Below are 16,645 nucleotides of genomic sequence, written 5' to 3'. Positions count from 1 at the left end.
GGCGTAAATCGATCCGTGTAAACGTAGTCATAGATATTTATATCTAACACTAGATCGCTGAAGGCCATGGCGCACACCTTCTGTAACAATAACCGTTATATTTGTATATAATTTTTCTGTATTCTACTCGATCTTTCATGTAATTTTTCATTATATTTGTTTTACCATACTGACAAATTTATGTAAACATTGATAATGATCCGATCGCGATCGAAACGTTTGTTTTTCTATTAAAGTTTATATTTTTAACGTAATGATATAATTGTTTATTTTCCACTTTTAAATTATAACAATTGAATTTTGGCTCGTAGCCCATTTTCTTTAAAACAATAATATTAAGAAACTAATAATTGCTGCAAATTTATTTATAAACTTTTTTAATTAAATTAATTCTGCTATAAATATAATTAATATTAATATAAAATAAAAAATTATATTGACATGTAATGACACGCGCTACATCATTTTGAACGTAATATCAGTTTAATAACGACAGGATGCGATCTAATGACCAGTATACATCTATTAGAAGTCTGTACATATATTTTTTTAATCTGTTTATCTACCAGTTTTAAACCGTTTTATATTTTAAATATGTATATACTTATTACTTTGTATTTTTAACATTGAGAATAACCCGATCGGGCTCGAAACGCCATTTGTATTATTGTTTAATTCTTATTAATTATATTATATCTTTAATTTAAATATTGTTTTCTTATGGTTCGGCGCCCTTCTCAACACTTTTATTATTAATTAATATAAAATAGTTAATCTATTTATATTTAGCTGTTTTTATACAGATCTAAAAGTACATTGATTTTTCAATGTAATTTAAAAAATATTTTACAACTTTCAATGTCAATGTTTCTTGGTATATTTTTACAATGCTGTCACATTAATTTTAATAATACAAGCAGGTAATTGAAGGTTGTACATAGCTCTCTCTCTCTTAATTAAAAAATATTTTAATAATAGTTTTTAAATAATTGCATGAAATAAACACTATATTCTCAAATATATATAAAAAAAATTCTCTAATTTTCAAAATACTACATTTCTCACATACCATATCATCCCCTCCTTTACACACACACACACGCGCACGCACACCCTCACACACACGCACGCACGCACACGTACACACACATATATGCATATTGTACATTTTTCATTATAACACAATAAGCATAATGCTATTACTTACAAATACTGTCAAAACAATGTCGTTAAAATTTATTTTTCAAAATAAAATGTTCAAATTACTGTATAAATATATTACTGCTTACTAGTAATCTTTCTTTTCATTTTTTCTTTTATTAATTTTATATGAAGATATCTTCAAAGAGGTATAACTTGAAAACAAGAAAACAATCTTCTAAATAAAATAGATTAAATCAAAGAAAGTAACAAGCCTATATATATGAGCAAGCAACAGAATATATAGATGCAAATTTTTCGTTTATTTAATAAAAGTGAGACTTTGATCCTTGGTTTGGATCCTCTTCAGTAACAATGATACATTGTTATTAATGATATATTGCTATTAATAAATAACGGACAATATTAAATTAAATATGACTTAATTGCATATTGATCGCAAGTTATTGCCAGGTTGTGTATGATCAAGTGAGTAATCTGCCAGTAATTCTTAAGCATCAAATTGCCCGATCTGCTAAGTAAACCAATGGATAGTCAATACAAACCAATGTTAGTCATTGAATATATTCTAAGTTAATACTGAGTGAACATACGTTATACAGCTTATGTGGAATCACTGTGATGAGCAGACCAATGGCTGTATGACTAGTATTCATTAAATTGTCAGATTTACTATATAATATAAATTAAAATAAATTAAACAAATTAATTACATTAATAAAAGAAAACTTACATGAAATCAAAAGACTATCCAAATTCACTGTTTATGGTTCGCTTATCAGACACTAAGTGAGAAATTATCTCGAATGTCGAAAATGTATACAACAAACAGGAAGGAAGCATTGTCATTGTAAATAAATTTTCATAAAGCGGATCTAGAGATGTGTCATTCTGTAGATTTAAACCATATTTTTGTTTTTTAATATGGATCATCTCTGAAATTAATCTTTTGTTAAGAATCTTTTCTTCATCTAAAATTTTTGTTATTCCAATCAAAATCATGTGCTGCTTCGATTCTATATTCTGTGATCACTGAATGTTGAGTTGTGTACCAGTTAATTGTGCTCAATGATACGCGAGTTTAGACATCTGCTCGTCTGTCCTACATATGTTGTATTATAATCTTTACAATTTCATAGACAACGTTGGAATGTAACCAATTGGAGTCTTTTTAAACCTTAATGCTCAATCTGTTGATGCCCCGATAAACCATTCTTACGTAGGAATTATTATTGAAAAAATTCTGAATTTTTCTTTGTAGGAATGAAAGATACAGTAAAAAAAATCTTTTGTTCATATTTTCTATAATTTTACCCTTAATGTATTTTATGTAGTTCAATTGTTCGAGTTTGTTATGGACTCTTTTTATAGTGGTAGAAAATATTAATTTTAGTAGGTAACTTAGTGAATAACATTGTTCAAAAGAATTTTTATAACTAAATTCAGATTTTTTTGAAAGTTGGAATGGGAGAGGAAAAGAGCTGCCTACTAAACTCATCATTGTACCTACTTTTTAGCAGAGGGTGCCACGAGTAAAAATTTAAAAATCTACCTGAAAATGTAGGTTTTCGATATAAATCATGAATAAGGATATTCTCTTTTTTGATCAAGTAGACGTCCAAAAAAATTCAATCCAGAATCATACTCTACTTCTACAGTGAATTTAAATCTAGGGTGATAAGAATTAAGACCTTCTAAGAGTTCATTTATATGGGTATTGTCAAGAGAAAGAGCAATATCGACGATATAATGCGTCAGGAAACTCGATGAATTCGTACAATAGCATTGAAAAGGATCCGAAACGGGATCGAAACGTTTGTACAAAACTTTGGAACAAATAAAAAATTATTACTCATTGACACCCTGTGTTTGGCTTCATAAGGCATCAATCTTAATGACAGAAGATTCATCTGTAACGAGCCGATCAACATAGAATTACGATTATATATTAAATATCGTCTATGTATCTTACATAAAACAATGGAGCAACAGAAAGTTTCTTTTAATGTCTGCACACAATTCCAAATCTTGCATCACAATGTCAGCCACTATGGAGGATAATGGTGAATCCATAGGTACTCCAAATGTCTGTTTATAAAACTTATTGTTAAAAACAAAATATATAGAATTTATAACTAAATTAACTGCCTTAAAAAATTCCATCTTCGTAATGTCAGTATTCCATTCAATAAGCTCAATAACCTTTTTGATAAACTTTCTAAAACTCAATCAAAGATCAATTGGTGTATTAGTGAAAAGTGACACCACGTCTAGAGATGAAAGCAAGACATTTTCTGAAATTATCATATTAAAAGTATTTTTAGTCAATTGGAAGCTATTATTGATGAAACTATCAGCCAGTGGCAGACTATTTTGAATTAATTTATGCAATAAAGAAGCTAAATTGTTAAGGGGATTCCCAATGAACGAAACAATGACACGAAGCAGATATTCAGCTTTGTGTATTTAGGTACATAAGTACGAGATAGTATTGGATTAGTACACTTTAGGTATTTATAGCAAGAATCCGATACAAGTCCACAATGCTTCCAATTTTTCAGAAGTGCCTTTAACTCAATGATTACCTTATTTACAGGATTTCAAATTCGTGTACGTCTCAGGATCTACAAACAATGCCTCCATTTTCTGCATGCAATCTGTTCTGTCAAGGGCCACTATTACGTTGCCTTTATCCACATGTGTGAACAAAATCTGTGAATTATTTTTAACAAACGTCTTTGTTTTGGAGAGAATTATCCTCTCTACATTTGTTATATCTTTACGTGTGATTTTTATTGTTTTGATTAACGAAAAAACTTTATTTCTCATTTCTTTTATATTAGGAAACTTTAGTCTCGTAAAATTATGTTCTATATGTTTAATGAAATCTCAATATTGAACATCGGTAAATTAAAATCTTCATTTGTGCACCTTAATTGCAACAAAGACTACATCGGCTCAAATAGGCTTGTTTACTTTCTTCGATTTAATCATTAGAACCTGTGTGAAAGTTTTTTTTTTTAAATAAAATAGATTAAATATTTTTATAATCAATATGTCAAGTATAATGTGAATTAATTTTTTGAGATGGCAAAATGATGAAAGATAAATGTTAGAAAAAAAAAAGAAAGATAAATCTTATATGTTTTTCAATATACTATTAAATTTGTCAATTTTTGTTCATATTGTTAATTCAAGAAAATCAAAACAATTGATGAAGTGAACATACATTTATATCACATGCAAAAACATGAAAATAAATTGGAAAGGATTGGCTTATTGATTCGGCAATTTAAATCAGATCTGATAATCACGATATATCTTTACATTTTCCATATTGATAATCCCATCAAGACATACTCTTAAGTCACCTTATTTATTTTTCCATTGGACGCGTATTGTTGGATATCATAAAGCAAACATCACTCAAACTGAGAATAAAAAAATTTCTTTCGTGTTGACTCACAAAAGCTACACTCACAATGTGCACCACATATCACAAATAGTTGGTCTGAGTCCATTTGCTGTGATTTCCACAGATCAATTATTCAAACTGTGTAAATACTAGTTGATTTCATCCAAATTGTCCAATGTACATGTGAGATTAAATAATGCACTTTGCTCTAATAAAATATATAAAATGTATGGAATATATTGGGACTATGACATCCTGTACTAAATTGGGTCTCATCTGACTGATCAATTTTTTTCTTAAAGATGACTCTGATGAATAAGTGCATGCACTGGAAACTGTCTACCCCTTTGATACCTCTGACAGCGACCCATACTCAAATCATAACATTCATATACATTGGTGACTGCACCATACGACGCAGAAAAGTTGCTTGAACCAATCGAATATGGAGCAGAGACATCAAAGGGTTCTTCCAGTTATTCCATAGGATGGTGACGCCCGCCGCACATTCCGCAGAACATTCCGCACCAATGTACAGCTTTAAGTGGAGGATATATCCACAAGCAAGGAACAATCAGTGACAACAAGGCCAAACCAAGCCATCTGCGTCCGCATCCTTCTTCTGCACTACAACTGATTTGATATTTTGTAATTTACTCGAATGTTTGAATTACATATAAAATGAATTTTATGAATTACGTATAAAATATTAATCAATTAAATTGCATATATTATAAAAAAAATATTTAATAATGATAAATACTAAATTTTATGAATTTAATGAATTACATATAAAATATTAATCAATTAAAATGCATATATTATAAAAAAAATATTTAATAATGATAAATACTAACGTATAGTTTAAAATGTAGTATACATCCAAAAATATCTTAAAAAAAGACTGATTTAATGTTTTTTGCAACAAATTTAAAATGCAATAAATTTTTAAAAAATCTGAACTTTTGTAATACAAAACAACGCAAAACAGTTGAAGAAAATAATAATGTAAGTACATATATATATTAAATATATAAGTAAGAATAAGTACAGTAACAGAGTTAAAAAGATATAAATTATCTGGTTACATAGTAACAATATTATACTTACCTACAAGGATTTTGTGCAAAATCACCTTCGGCGTCACTCATGCAGTGATATAACATACATTGGGCACATGACAAACAAGAAATTGTTGCAATTCCACGTCTAATTGGATCAGGGGCATATTCGCAGGAACCTTTTGGATTATGTTGCTCTGAATACAGTTCTTGACAATGTTTACAACGTAACGTTTGCACATTACGTTTCACGGTATTTTTCGAAGGTTGTGATATTATTGTATCTGGCTTCTTTAGAGAGCTTCCACTATTGGAAGTATTGTGTCCATCTAATCTTTCACCCTTGTGATCATCGATGATGGGATATAGATATTCATGATTAAGTGTTGTAAGCTGCACATAAGGATAATTATCTGATCCAATATCTGTGGTAGAAGCCAGGGGATGTTGTGACGATGGGGCTTTAATGGTGGAAGAACTACTAATGTAATGGATAGATCGGTGCGAGTCAGGAAGCTCCGAATATTGAGAATAACTGGACACTCGAATTCCAAGAGGTGTATCCAAAGATGAACGTGGCTCAGGTGGTTCTACTGGTAAATTCAGAGTCTGTAAATTTTAATAATTTCAATAAAAACTTTGTTGTTCTATTTTTTCTTTTAATTTATTTTTACCGTAACTTGTATTTTTTATCATAATTAATATCTCTTTTAAATTAAAATTAATAAAAAATTAATAAATATAGAAACAATAAATTTTTTTACCATGAAAACATCTTCATCCCCAGCGTCTGGAACATCAGTAGTTAACGTCAAATCAGACAGACCTATCACATTAAAACACAAAATTTCACAATAAAATCACATCAAAAAGGAAAACAAGTGATAAGACACGAATTTGAGGCTATTAAGCTTACCATTTCCACAATCCATAATAAATGCAGCAAAATAATTAGCAAACGAATTAATAGGACAAAGAAACTTTCTAATACTTATTATAAAATTATTGCATGATAATATATATAAATGACTTTGATACTCTAATATTCAATGTCTGTAATACTTTAATATTAAAAAACCAATGAATAAAAGTTAAATGTTCACATAATATAGAAAAAAAATGATAAAAATGCAGTAGTTACCTACACTCTGTAGAAAAATTCCAATGTTCACTATATAACAATATTGTTTCTTTGTTGGCTGTATATTTTTTTATTTAAAATAAGATCAGTACATGATTTTGTAAAGAAAAAAAGATAAAATATGGAAAGAACTAAATCAAATTATCAATACCATAACTTGAAAATTTAGCATCGACGCATGCAATGGAAGCAATTTGCTAATGTCCACATTATGTCAATTATTCTTGTAAATCATACTTTCGTGATTTTTTTTTTTTTAGGAAAATGCTATACCTTCTAACAGTTCTTCAACTGCTGTTCGGACGCCTTTGTCAAATGCTCTTGCATCAGCAGCTGTTTGAAATGTTAAACCAAACTTTTTTTCCCCTGTCCGCCAGTGATGAAAAGTTGGCATTACCTTATTATATTCAAAATCTTTTTTAATTGTACAACTAAGAACAACCTAAAAAAAAGAGATTTATTTTCATATAAATCATTTATAATAAATATAATATTCCTGTATTCATGTTATATTTTTTGCAACATATGCTATAATTTCAAATTATATTAAATGTAACTGCTATAGTGTTTATTATATCCTCCTGAAGCAAATATTTAAATAATAAAATTGCAAGACCTACCGATTGGTCGGTGATACGTTTTCCATAAATAAGATATTCATGTTTTTTTTTACTCGTGCCAGGTGGTGACATATTAGAAGATCCATGGTTTTGAAGACCAACTGCTGTATTGGAGACAGAATGCGTAGGATTGGTCGTAGTAGGAATAGTGATTCCATTAGTATTGTTTATTTGATGTACTCCTGAGGGAATAACTCTACGTCTGACTGAAACATTTGCCAATCCACCTCCGCTCAAAGGAACCCAACCACCAGAACTATCATCTCTTGTCATTACCTGGGCATGGACCCTTACCAGATAGTTACCACTGCAAAGGACAAATATAATAGTTGCTCGACATTACATATCGCTCATATTCGTACATCTACTAAAGTATAATTGATAATGGACACAACAGATATGATACAATAAAATCGTCTCTGTAACTTCCAATAAAACATATCACATAATTTGTTGTGCAATGTCATAAACGATTAAATATCATATACATATACAAAATATAAAGACATTATTTTGCTAATGATTAATTTATTTTTTTTTTTCAAAATTAGTTTTCTTGAGAATAAAGAACAACAATTTATTTTATATTACTGCGTTATTCATATATAAGTCGTTATCGCAAAATTTTAATGTAAGACTTAATCATAAAGATAGAATTAAAAAATTAAAGATATATAATTATAATTTTCAACGTTTTTTTGATGAACAGAAATTGTCTCAAGATTAACTATAATATATATATCTAGTAATTTTAATCTAAATAATCTGATTCTAAAGACATTCTATATGATTTATTAAAAATACAAGCTAATAATCACGATTACAATATTTAATCGACGTTAAAATTAAGTATTCCTTAACTTTTAACTCGTGCATATAGTATATTATTTTATCTCATATTATTACAAACAAAAAAAATACGTACATAATAATTTAAAGATATTCTTATATAATATCGAATCAACAATTTTATAAATTTCTATAAAAAATATATAATTGGTATAAACGAAAGAGTTTTATTGAAAATAACATGACTTCGATATTTCCACAAGTTTTGAAAATATATCGCGCAAATCATTTAGCCAGATGTTACACACTGACATCGATTCAATGAATGAACGGCCGTTCATACACGAATATTGAGTAGTAAACTGTTAGAGGGTTGGGGAGGGAGAGACGGGGGAGGGGGGAGAAAGAGAGAGACGGACGAATGCGAGATATGCATAACTAGGGAGATAAAAAAGAGAAAGAGAATTGACAAAAGACGAAATAAGAGCAAGAAATAAGAAAAACCATAATACGATAAACTAAATCTCGAGATGCCCAGAGAACGAAAAAAGATTCGTCGAGAAATTTGTTGACGTTAATTTATTTTCTAATCTACAAACAAAATTTACGAAGAAACATGAAATAAAACAGAGAGGAAAAAAGAGATAATTCAAAATGAGGAGGAGGACGATAAAAATATTAATCAGGTAAAAGTATGTCTATTAGTAGAATAACGCATATTCGATGTCGGGGGGAGAGAGGGGGGGGATACAAGGATAAAGAATTAATAATGATACAGAAACGCTTGCATTTCACGTAGAATGGAATGGTCTCGAAAAGGACATGTTATAGTACGGTGGATAAAAATTGTTCTTCGTGCATACTCACTCGTCCGACGTCTCTGTCATGATTTGAAGTATCGAAGCCTTCACTCAAAGCCCACTCTCTCCCACACCTCACCATTTTCATCACGTCGAAAAGACATTCGATCGCGCGATTCTGTCTGCTTTTTTAGACGAGTATCAACACCGACACAGCGCCCCAGTCTTTCTCCCTTCCTTCCGCCCACTCCACCGCCTCATCCGCCACCTCTTCCGCTACCTCCTCCACCTTTTACTTTGCACTCCCCGTGCAATTCATCCCCACACACTCACTTGTTTTCAATGCCACATTTTATCAGAATTAGGCACACTCTACCACGCCTGCTCCCTTAAACCCGTAACCATTTCAACAGTTTTGCCTCGATCTCATCGATCGTATATTCGTACGTTTCTTCGCTTGAAAACTGCGACTTTTCAAACGCTGCTTTCCATTTGACGACACAAATCGACACAAGTCGACACGAGCGTCGTTCTATCCTTCTTGACATTCAGAGAGTGACAAAGATAGAACGACACTTGTGTCGAGTTGTGTCGACTGTCTCCCAAAAAGAAAGCAGCCAAAGACACTATTGCCACAAAAAACGCTTTAGTGCATCTCACCATGCAAGAAATGTGTTCACAGCTAAACTCCGATCACGATTATACGATACGATTAAATAGATCCGATCATGCTTCGAATACGACTGAAACTGCAACAGCGAATCCGCGAATCGCGAATACTTTATGCAAAATACGCTCGTTCAACAGAACCGATGATAGCGTTCATGGAATACTTATTGACTACTTTGAGATAAAGTCGCCGGACTGCGCAACAGGATTCATTCATCGATATCACATATGCACGCACGCACGCGCGCACGCACGCACGGTCGCACGCGTGCACGCGCGTGCGCGGCCGTACACACACAATTCTATATTGTAATCAAGTGCGCTACATGCTACACGACATCCTCTAGCTATCCTAAAGCTAGAATAACACGATTTCTTAAATGATAAAGGATCATTTATACTGGCCGCAGAGAGAAAACCGAGAGACGACCTTCTTTTAATTGTGGGTGCAGACATGATAAAAGGAATAAGGAATAACGATTTCAGAAATCGGATTACCGGAACACACGATTTCTGGTTGACAGGTTGAAATCGAAAGAAAATTATTCCTTACTCCTAATTCCTTATTCTTTCTAAAGCCATCTTACTTAAGGGTCGATAGGAGTGACAAGCCAACTCACTTACACCTCATTTGTGGTGCAGCTACGTATCTGCACTCTATCAGACTCTATCGTATATTGTATCATAGAAGAAATATTTTACCATGAAACTCGTTTTGGGTTATATTTTACGAAGCTTCGAAGTTTATTAAAGAACTAAATTTTGCAATTTCATTCTTAAAAACATTTTAATAAATAAAATGATATGCTCCTTACTTATGGTGCAGATGCCTGTCTTTTCTTTTTATGCTGATATTTTATCTCCAAGAAGTAATATTAAATCATAAAATCTTTTTAGTTTCTTTTTTTTTTGAAACTGCGAAAGCGCGTACCGAGAGGGATTTTCATTTTGCAAATTGAGTCTTGAAAATTTTTTAATAATAAAATTATATGCACCTTAAGTCCGAATCTACGATAGGTGTTTTAAGCCTTAAGTCATAAGAAATTGACCATAACTCCGGATTTACAATCGAATTCGAAGAGAATAATCAACTGTAATGCTGGATTCACACTGCATCCGATACGACACTCTGCAACCAATCAGAAAACAGGATTCCGATGAATTTTGCTCGTGTGAATCCAGCATAATTCACCCATTTCTTAGGGCGCGTTCACACCTTGACGGAAAAGCAGAAAGCGGAAAAGCAGTGGCCAATCACAACTCGAGCTGGTAATAAGTAATACAAAAAGCCGAAATTGTCGAATACCAGCGCGAGTTCTGATTGGCCGCTGCTTTTCCTCTTTCTGCTTTTCCATCAAGGTGTGAACATGAGCGCTCAGTGAGCTCTTGAAGCTGTTTGGTCTATATTTTTAGTTCTAACGGAATATGCTAATCAGATGCAAGCGCTCATTGAGCGCGGTTGTAGTACTTAATGTATTAAAGTCCTTCGTTTCCTTCCTTTCCATGAAATAAAGAATTCTGATTGGTTGAATTTCTTAGGGCGCGTTCACACCTTGACGGAAAAGCAGAAAGCGGAAAAGTAGAGGCCAATCACAACTCGCGGTGGTAGTAAGTAGTACAAAAAGCCGAAATTGTCGACTACCAGCGCGAATTCTGATTGGCTGCTGCTTTTCCGCTTTCTGCTTTTCCGCCAAAGTGTGAACGCGCCTTAAGACCGAATTATGGATTCCGGCTCTAGTTCAATAGCGTAAATCGATCCGTATAAACGTAGTCTATGGTCGCATTCAGCAAACTCAATTGTTGCAGAGCGGATCCGTGAGCTCTCGCTGCTATTGGTGTATTCTTTTAGATCATCCAATAACAGCGAGTGCTCATGAATCCGCTCCGCAACAGTTGAGTCTGCTGAACGCGACCTATATCACGCTATGTTAGTGGCCTGTATGATGCTTGTATGCACCAATATGGCTGCCATTTGTTAGTAACGTATTTCTCTTTGATTTGATACGCATTTTATAAAAAAAGCTACGTTCGGTGCCTTTTCGTAGCGGCATTCGTATGCCACGTGTTCCCGTGATTTGTGCCTAAAATTGTTATCTTGAAACATTCTGCGCTGGAACGTACCGTAGTCGGGATGCTGTGCGCTAGGAGCGGAAGAGTCGCCCGTCACCAGCCATGTTCATCAAGTGTCTTTTTGTTGTGACTATCTCGTGATATAATATTCTCATGCAACGTTGTGCCTCGCCGAAGCAATCTCGTGCGCGTATCGACATATCTTGGTTTTTTCACAAACGATTCTTTCGCACTCTCTCGTGTCGTTTCGTCGTGTTGTGCTCCGTTCCGTTCTATTCCTTTTTGTTCTGTATCGTCTCGACTCGCCTCGTCTCGTCTTATCTTGTTTTGCCCCGTCTCGTTTCATCCGTTGGGAACTTCTCATTTGCCTTTGCCTGCTGCTGTCAAGTAAAGATTAAATGAAAGGTAAATTGTATTACATTATTCACGTTTATTTTCTTATCGAACTCTATTGCTTACATATATATGTATTTAATGGATGATTCGGGATGATCAATAAGTCCGTTCGCGTTGTTTGTAATACCCCAAAATTTTTGCACTTAAAAGTAGATAAATATATATTAGGACGCTGGAACGAAAGAAAGTAAAGATGTTGAATGCCCAAAGTGCAAGTAATGTGAACAGACCTATTGGGTTATCTCGTTGACCTTGCTTATCCACTGGCAATTTTTAACTTGTCATTTCTAGAAATCTAGATTTGCATATCACTTTTTGCTTTTGGTGTTTTCATTTATCGAACTAAATATTGTTTTTTTTTATTCTTAATGGTTGTTCTACAATGTGTTCTTTGTTTCCTGTTTCTTGCTCTTTACCTTTTGCTTTTTCCTCTTTGCGATCGTTTTATTGATAATTATATTTCTTGATATGTGTTTTCTGTTTCTTCTGAAGTTCGTTAACGTTTATCTCGAGCAACAGAAAACGAAAAACGGGATAAGAGACAAAAAGACAAGATGTAAAAAATAGCAAAAAACAAGAAACAGGAAATAAAATGCACATTGTAGAACAAGCTTCAAGCCTATTCTACAATGTGCATTTTGTTTCCTGTTTCTTGTTTTTTGCTATTTTTTACATCTTGTCTTTTTGCATCTTATCCCGTTTTTTATTTTTTATCGCCCGAGATAAAAGTTAACGAACTTCGGAAGAAACAAGAAATATATGGCAAGAAATATGATTGTCAATAAAACGGTCGCAAAGAGAGAAGAAAGCAAGAGGTGAAGAGCAAGAAACATGAAACAAAGAGCACATTGTAGAATAGGCTTAATGAAAATGTTTAGTACAGTTTTCTAAGTATTTCTAAGGCATTTCTAGGTACTTATTGCATTCGACACATAAATATTAGTGTGTCTTCATAATCTAGATCAGGCCTGCCCAATTTGAGCTCCGGAACCAAAATGCAAAGCTATTGATGTAAAATAATCAATATGGGTAAGATTACGGAGATTAAAGTGTTGATATGCGTTTGAGCGACGCTTATCAACACTTTACAGTCCATGAAATCTTACATTAAATTGTTTTGTGTCAATAGCTTTGTGTTTTGGCTCCGGAACTAAAATTGGACAGGTCTGATTTAGATTAATGTTTTTGTTGACCATCTTCTAGAAACTTTTTTATCTCTGGAAGCTGGCCCCACTTTTTCAAAATTTGGAAAAAATAAATAGGATTCTGATTGGTTCCTGAGGGAGAAGAGTTCTAAGAGTTCTCTATCAATTTTAGAAGAAGTGTCGTCGATTAAAGCGATGAAAACACCATTTATACTATCGGGGGGAGGGGGGAGGGAGGCAACTTCACGATTCCGAAACATTGAAGGGCTATAACTTTTTATTTTAGCGTCTTGATACATATTGAACAATCGATAGAATTCTTTGGGAGCTACCAGAACTCTCAATAAAATATCGAATTTCCAAAAAAAAAGTTTTTCCAAAAAAATAAAAAAGAATTTTTTTCAGAAGTCCATAATTCTGTTATGAGTTCTGATTTGCTCCCCCCTCCAAAGAGTGCTAACGATTACTCTTAATCAAATAGCTGAGATATAAAAAGCAAATGAAAAAGTTCTAGCGACTTGAAGTAGAAAAATTTGAAATTTTGACTTCTGTGAAATTGGCACCTCATTTTTCAAAAAATGAAATTTCGGTCACAGTTTCGAACCCCGAATTGTTCAATACACCCCGAAGAGTTCTGCAGTTCCTGCCCAAAATGAAAAATAGTTCCAGCGAATTAACACAAAAAATTGAAAATTAAAATTTTGGTTTCACAAGATGCAAAACGAAAAATCGCGATATGTTCTATAGATGTTCAATTAGGATTAATTTTTGAAAAAGTAATGATTAGAAGTTATAGTATCCCACCTCTTATTAACTAAAATGAGTGTCATTCGCTCGGAAAATTTGATATTCGTTAAAAAAATGTATTCAATATCCGCTATAAGCGGCTCTGAAAATGGGTTTAAATGACATTTTTTCATAACTTTTTTACTTCTTGGGTTTTTCTACATACGTGTGAGTAATATATGTAAGTGGAGTAAAAAAGAAAACTTGGGTCTCAATTCCAGTGGTGGGTGTTAAACATTTTTTTATCTATCTCTCACGAAGTTCGAATTGCGTTTGGATGTGGTACGTACATTTATAGAGTTTTCTTTTGGCTGCATTATCGCCCACCAGTGCAACACTCAGACAGTGTATCGTGTTTCCGTGACTACGGTGTAGTGCAAATTTTATGCACGAAGAATTTGCTCGAGGGATCAACCACTACTTAAAAAATGTAGTGATTGCTAATTTTGGCAATATAACACTTTATTGCTAGTATTGCTATTGTATTGTTAGTATTGTTTTCATATTGCCAGTAATGCTGCTTATTCCTAATATTTTTATTTTATTGTCAGTATTGCCAGTATTTCCAGTATTAAATAGATATTTCTAATGTATTCTCAAACAACATAAAGTCTAAAATTGTGACATAAGGCGTCTTTAAGTCATTTTTTAGACGCAGAAAACGTCTTATGACTCCATGATCCGATTTTAGACACTTTTTGTTGTCTGGGTTACTTCTTTTTTTTTCTATTCTTTTATTACTAGTAGTGTCAGTATAATTTTAAAAAGACGTTTTTGAAAATATATTTATTTTGTTTATTTAAGCACTATATTCCAATAATAATTTATTAAAAATTGAAAATTAGTAAAAATCATCAATGAATTTAGTTGAAGAAACAAAATAAATAAATTATTCTTTTTATTTTACATAATACGAAATGTAATAGATATATAATAAATATAATATAAAATATAGAATATATAATATACAGGGTGGCCCACGTAAAGTGTTACAAGCTAACAACTAAAAATATTTGTCCTATCAAAAAGTTGTTCATGAGTAAGTTTCATATATTCGAGGGGTCTTTTTAACTACGTAAACAAAAATCCACTCTCGTCCCCCTTTGAAGAGGGGCGAAGGTAACTTTAAAGTTTCAAATGGGACCCCCTGTAAAATGTTACATATTTGGATTCTACGGGGAAAAACAAGTAAACTTTGTCTGAAACATTTCTTTGTTTGTTTGTTTCGTTGCAAGAACTTTGTAATGTTGTGTTTGTGCTCTTAGTGACTCATGTTGCAGATTGCATAAAGTTTTATGCAAATGAAATAAAATTTGAACTTGTTTTTATTTTATACATTTTTTTACGCTAATCTTAAAATAAGTATATAAACAAGGTGTCCTCTACCTGGAAAACCTGGAATTCTCAGAAAATTTTTTTTACCCTTGAAAATCCTGGAATTCTCATGGAATTTTGTTGAAATTGTCAAGGAAATTTTTCATGCTGACTCTCATTTTTAGCGTCAAAACAAATAACGTGATAAAAATTCACGAATATCATATCAATAGCGTCCATTTCGATCACGTGACCTATTTTGACACTAAAAATGAGCGTCGAGCATCAGTTGAAAATGAAAAGGCATCTTAAGTAAGACTGGCTAAATTCGAATTTTCGAAAATGCTCAGGAGGAAGTAGAGGCACTTAACGAACAAATTCAAGCTTTAAAATGGATTTCAGTATTTTGTGTTGTCTAAATGTTATTTACTTATAAATATTATTTTATAAGTAAATTTATTTTTGGCCATGTTAATTATCACAGAAAAAGTTAAAATTGTTCGATGTTGCACAGTATGATCTCAATCTCTCGTCCAAGGAACAAGGAAACTTCGTGGACCGAAGATTGTGCTTCCCCATAGACTCGTGCACAATGGACATTTAATCTTAAAATCAAGGAGATGTACTTCCATACGGATAATAGATATATGTATTAGAGTAGGATATATATGTATTTTTATGTTTTGCGAATTTTGTGCTGAAGATGGCTAAAATCAATAACCGAAACGTCCATAATTTATATCACTTTTGTAACATCTATTAAATAATATTTATAGAACTTTTGCGCACTACTTACAGCGTTGACTCCATTAGCCCCTTTTCAATGCTTACTATTTCATTTACGAAATCTGAATCAAGTATTTCGCATAGTCCGGGGAAGCTACTGCGAAGCTTTCTTATTACCAACTTATAGGGTTTTCCTCATGGATGTTTTTCTAATGTACTCAACAGCTCCCTCCAAGCGCTTTGCTTGGCCTTCCTAATCTCCATCTTAAGGTTTTTATGTGCTTTTTTATAATCGCTTTTAATTCTTCTAGCATCTACGCGCCCGCTCCTTCTAATCCTAACCATTACACGTCTCAGTCTGTTACATTCATTTCTCGTTTCTTTTATTATAGGGTTCCACCAGTATACGTTTCTTCTGTTTGACTTTTTAGCCTTTGGCATTGAGTGATTACAGGCGCCTCGAGTAATATCCCCAAGTATATTCAAGAGTTCCTCCAAAGATGGTTCCTACTTTGAAACAATTGCCCATAATCTTGCTTCTACGTATGCCTG

At 32.6% G+C, this 16,645-nt stretch overlaps 2 protein-coding genes across 13 annotated transcripts in view; one reads left to right on the top strand and one right to left on the bottom strand.

Annotated features, from left to right (window-relative positions):
* Positions 1-4,438: 4,438 nt before the first annotated feature.
* Positions 4,439-9,923, bottom strand: Spred (Sprouty-related protein with EVH-1 domain). Of its 6 annotated transcripts, none has more exons than XM_018459994.1 (7): positions 9,648-9,923; positions 9,055-9,527; positions 7,399-7,705; positions 7,052-7,220; positions 6,402-6,463; positions 5,687-6,246; positions 4,439-5,209 (listed from the first exon to the last, which is right to left on the bottom strand). In XM_018459994.1, exons 2-7 carry the CDS (start codon positions 9,072-9,074, stop codon positions 5,053-5,055), a joined length of 1,275 nt encoding a protein of 424 aa, XP_018315496.1. In that variant the 5' UTR covers positions 9,075-9,527; positions 9,648-9,923; the 3' UTR covers positions 4,439-5,052. The 6 variants fall into 6 exon arrangements, with proteins under 6 accessions (XP_018315496.1, XP_018315502.1, XP_018315497.1 ...); XM_018460000.1 differs by having other exon boundaries at positions 6,402-6,427; XM_018459995.1 differs by having other exon boundaries at positions 9,055-9,468.
* Positions 9,924-11,593: 1,670 nt separating this feature from the next.
* Positions 11,594-16,645, top strand: part of RhoGEF2 (Rho guanine nucleotide exchange factor 2) — a 59,053-nt gene continuing 54,001 nt past the window's right edge. For 6 of the 7 annotated variants that reach the window (XM_018459991.1, XM_018459993.1, XM_018459992.1 and 3 more), the window contains exon 1: positions 11,594-12,131. In XM_018459991.1, coding sequence (XP_018315493.1) covers positions 12,125-12,131 — 7 coding nt within the window. In that variant the 5' untranslated portion in view covers positions 11,594-12,124. Of the gene's footprint in view, positions 12,132-12,826; positions 12,938-16,645 lie in introns of those variants that run through there. The other variant, XM_018459989.1, reaches the window with a different exon arrangement.

Source organism: Mycetomoellerius zeteki, unplaced genomic scaffold (assembly GCF_001594055.1).
Source record: "Mycetomoellerius zeteki isolate Tzet28-1 unplaced genomic scaffold, Tzet1.0 scaffold9, whole genome shotgun sequence".
NCBI classification, from domain to species: domain Eukaryota; kingdom Metazoa; phylum Arthropoda; class Insecta; order Hymenoptera; family Formicidae; genus Mycetomoellerius; species Mycetomoellerius zeteki.
This window is presented reverse-complemented; position numbering and strand designations above follow the sequence as displayed.

Excerpts from the sequence above, each read along its gene's own strand:
- Spred (XM_018459994.1), bottom strand. The coding sequence starts at position 9,074 with ATGACAGAGACGTCGGACGA. Across the intron at positions 7,221-7,398 it reads AACGTATCACCGACCAATCG|GTTGTTCTTAGTTGTACAAT; the intron begins GTAGGTCTTGCA and ends TCTTTTTTTTAG. Across the intron at positions 5,210-5,686 it reads TTTGCACAAAATCCTTGTAG|TTGTAGTGCAGAAGAAGGAT; the intron begins GTAAGTATAATA and ends ATATCAAATCAG.